Raw genomic sequence first — 2,837 nt, forward strand, 5'->3', positions numbered from 1 at the left:
GCAGCGACCTGTAACCTCGAGCGATAACGTGGGAGAATGCCGGAGCTGGTGCCGGTATCGACGCTGGTGGACTTCGAACTGTGGTCTGTCTAAGATCATTTGGGGCGACGCTTCAATAATAGCGTGGCCATCAATGCGACACGAGCTAGAGTCATTGACGTGTAGTCCAAGTGCGTTGCTCTGCTTGCTCTCGCGCAGTACGCGAGAGTTCGACTCCACCGAGAACACGTCGGCAGACGCGCGTTCAGCAGCCGTTTTTATCCGGCGAGGACACATCACGCGGAACCAAGATAAAATGCTAGCAACGTGGAACATTCACGACGTCCAAGCGCCCATGGCGGCGAAATTACGGGAAACACGATGACGATACACCAGCCGCTTGAGACTTCTAACACCAACAACGCGTGAAGCTTCGCTCAGTGGACTGAGCGATGAGTTGCGAAGAGGACTGCGACATCGAAACACGGACGTTTGCAGGCTTCGACAACAATCGCAACACTGCGAGTGACAGGAAGATGAGAGACAGGCCTGAGCTGCTGGAAGCTTGCAGCTTGCTCACATCTCGTCGACTCACTCACTCAATCCTTCACTCACTCACTCACTCACTCACTCACACACTCACTCACTCACTCACTCACTCACTCACTCAATCTCTTACTTACTCTCTCACCGAGTGGTTCAGTGGTACATCAGCGGGTTCACGCACCGACGGTGCGAGTGCAACACGCTACGTATAATAGTATTGTGTATACCCCCATGCAACTACTTTGAGCTTTCGCTCCCTAGTGTCCATTTTATCGCTTAAAGAAAACAGCCCATATATATCTCTAGTCAGCCGAAATGACACATGTTTTATTTTATATAGGTTTCTGAATTGGACCGATGACGGCCATAAATTGTGACCAGCTTGACAATCTCATTTTTGTATGTGAGCCTCCCTGTAAAGTGCAAAAACGCGAGCGTTAGCACATCCTTGCTTTTTTGAAGCATGGTTTGCAACTTGTGTGAAAACCGCACCATCAAATGATAAGAATTGACTGCGTTATGGGCACGCATCCGACGAGGCTCAGCTCTCGCAGAAAACAGGAGAGCAGTAAACCTCACGAGCTCAGCTCGTGAGGTTTTACTGCTCTTAGGGGGTAGAGAGGGAGCTCGAGGTTTTCAGCTACATTGCTCGTTTTCAAGCTCTCATATTCGCTTAAATAAAATACGAATAAACTTCTAGGATTGGACATTTATGGATTTATTTAAAACCCACAGGTGGTCCATAGCCCACAGTTAACAGGTTCGGCGTAGGCACACGTGCAAAGAGGCCGTCACCAGGCCACGGTGAGCGCTACGAGCAAGTGCAGGGTGGGCATGATCAAGGGACAGCGAGTGGTGAGAGCAAGTGTGGTGCGGGTGTAAGCTTCGATTTGGTGAGCGCTGAGAACAAAGTCAGCGTGGACGCGGGTCACAACAGAGCAGGTACTGCAGAGACCTACGGCGAGATCGTGACCCAAAACACGGCGAGCGTCAAGTGTGGCCGAAAACTTTATTGGCACTGCGGGCAAGTGCACAGAGGACGCGGTCACAGCGCCATTTGAGAACACGCTGAGCGCTGAGATCAAGTAGTGGGAGCGCGATTTAGAACACTAAATCGGTGTTAGCATTCAGCCAAACGGTTATGACAAGGGTGCAAACGAATGTTGCAGAGGCTATGGAGCACGATGGAGAGCGAGCGTTGACACTTGTGGCACCAAATATAAAATAATGATGCAAATTTGACAGCCAATCTTGCAACACGTAATGTGATGGGAGCTTACGAAGAACAAGTTGGAAGTATCGTGAATCAGTTTTGGACACGTACGGAGGATTTAGCTACCAGCTACGCGAATCTCCAGTGGCAGCAAGAGCATCAAGCTCATGCGCAGACTGAGGCTTTGATAGCTGCTTAGGAGTCAGCACAAGTTGGAATAGAGCAGCTCGCCAGTCATCAGCAGGCAAGTGCACTTAGTTTTCAGCAAGAACTACAAGACACGCGACTTGCCATGGCGTCACAGCTCAATACCCTGGTGCGAACGCAAACGGAACAAGCTGAACAGCTCGAAGCCACAGTAAATCAGCGAATAGAGATCATTCGTCGGGATGTGCTACATGATGTTGGACAGCAAGCGCAGGCCTTCACGAACCAGCAGTAGACGTGAAACGCATTGAAGCGCAGTTAAAAACCGCAATAATGGAGTCGCACGATGCTATGACAAAGTCACTGTCACAGTCTCTACCTCCACAACCTACACTAACTTACCAGGACATTGAGCGTCTACACCTTTGCCAGTCCAAATCGGCGACAGTGTAAAGCAAAGTGGAACGTCCCGTAATTAATTTTTTTTAATTTTTGAATTTATTTTTTTAGAAAAAGCCTGTCATGCAAAGTTGATTTAGTGTAGTGCAAAACTTTACGTGCCGTACTCCATAGGTTCGCTACGAATAGCTGCCGCCACTGACAACGCACAGTGGCGCGCCATCTTGTTAACCAAGCGCAGATCCATACATGGCAAGCTATGCTCTGCAGCGTTTTCAAGCAGCTGCATCCGGCGCTCTGTTTTCTCTCCGTGTGGAGCAAGAAACATTACGTCATGACTTAAGGCAAGATAAGCCTTAATGCGTGCTTTTAATACACTATGTACATGTAAAACACCCTGCCGCACAGTAAAATAGACACAAATGTTAGTACATGTGCACGCTATAATTGTCTGTAAACGTACCCTCAATCGGGTTACACATGGGGGAGTATGGCGCCAACCGCAACAGCTCCAAGTCCTCCTGCTCAGTAATCAGATCCTCAGTCTGGCTAT

General features: G+C 49.1%; 1 protein-coding gene across 1 annotated transcript; it reads left to right on the plus strand.

Annotated features, from left to right (window-relative positions):
* Positions 1 to 1,044: 1,044 nt before the first annotated feature.
* Positions 1,045 to 1,764, plus strand: PITG_01159 (uncharacterized protein; the record flags this gene model as incomplete). Its single annotated transcript, XM_002909629.1, has 2 exons — positions 1,045 to 1,115; positions 1,286 to 1,764. 2 exons carry the CDS (start codon positions 1,045 to 1,047, stop codon positions 1,584 to 1,586), a joined length of 372 nt encoding a protein of 123 aa, XP_002909675.1.
* Between the last annotated feature and the right edge of the window lie 1,073 nt (positions 1,765 to 2,837).

This window comes from Phytophthora infestans, genomic scaffold (genome assembly GCF_000142945.1).
Source record: "Phytophthora infestans T30-4 supercont1.1 genomic scaffold, whole genome shotgun sequence".
Taxonomy (NCBI): Eukaryota; Oomycota; class Peronosporomycetes; order Peronosporales; family Peronosporaceae; genus Phytophthora; species Phytophthora infestans.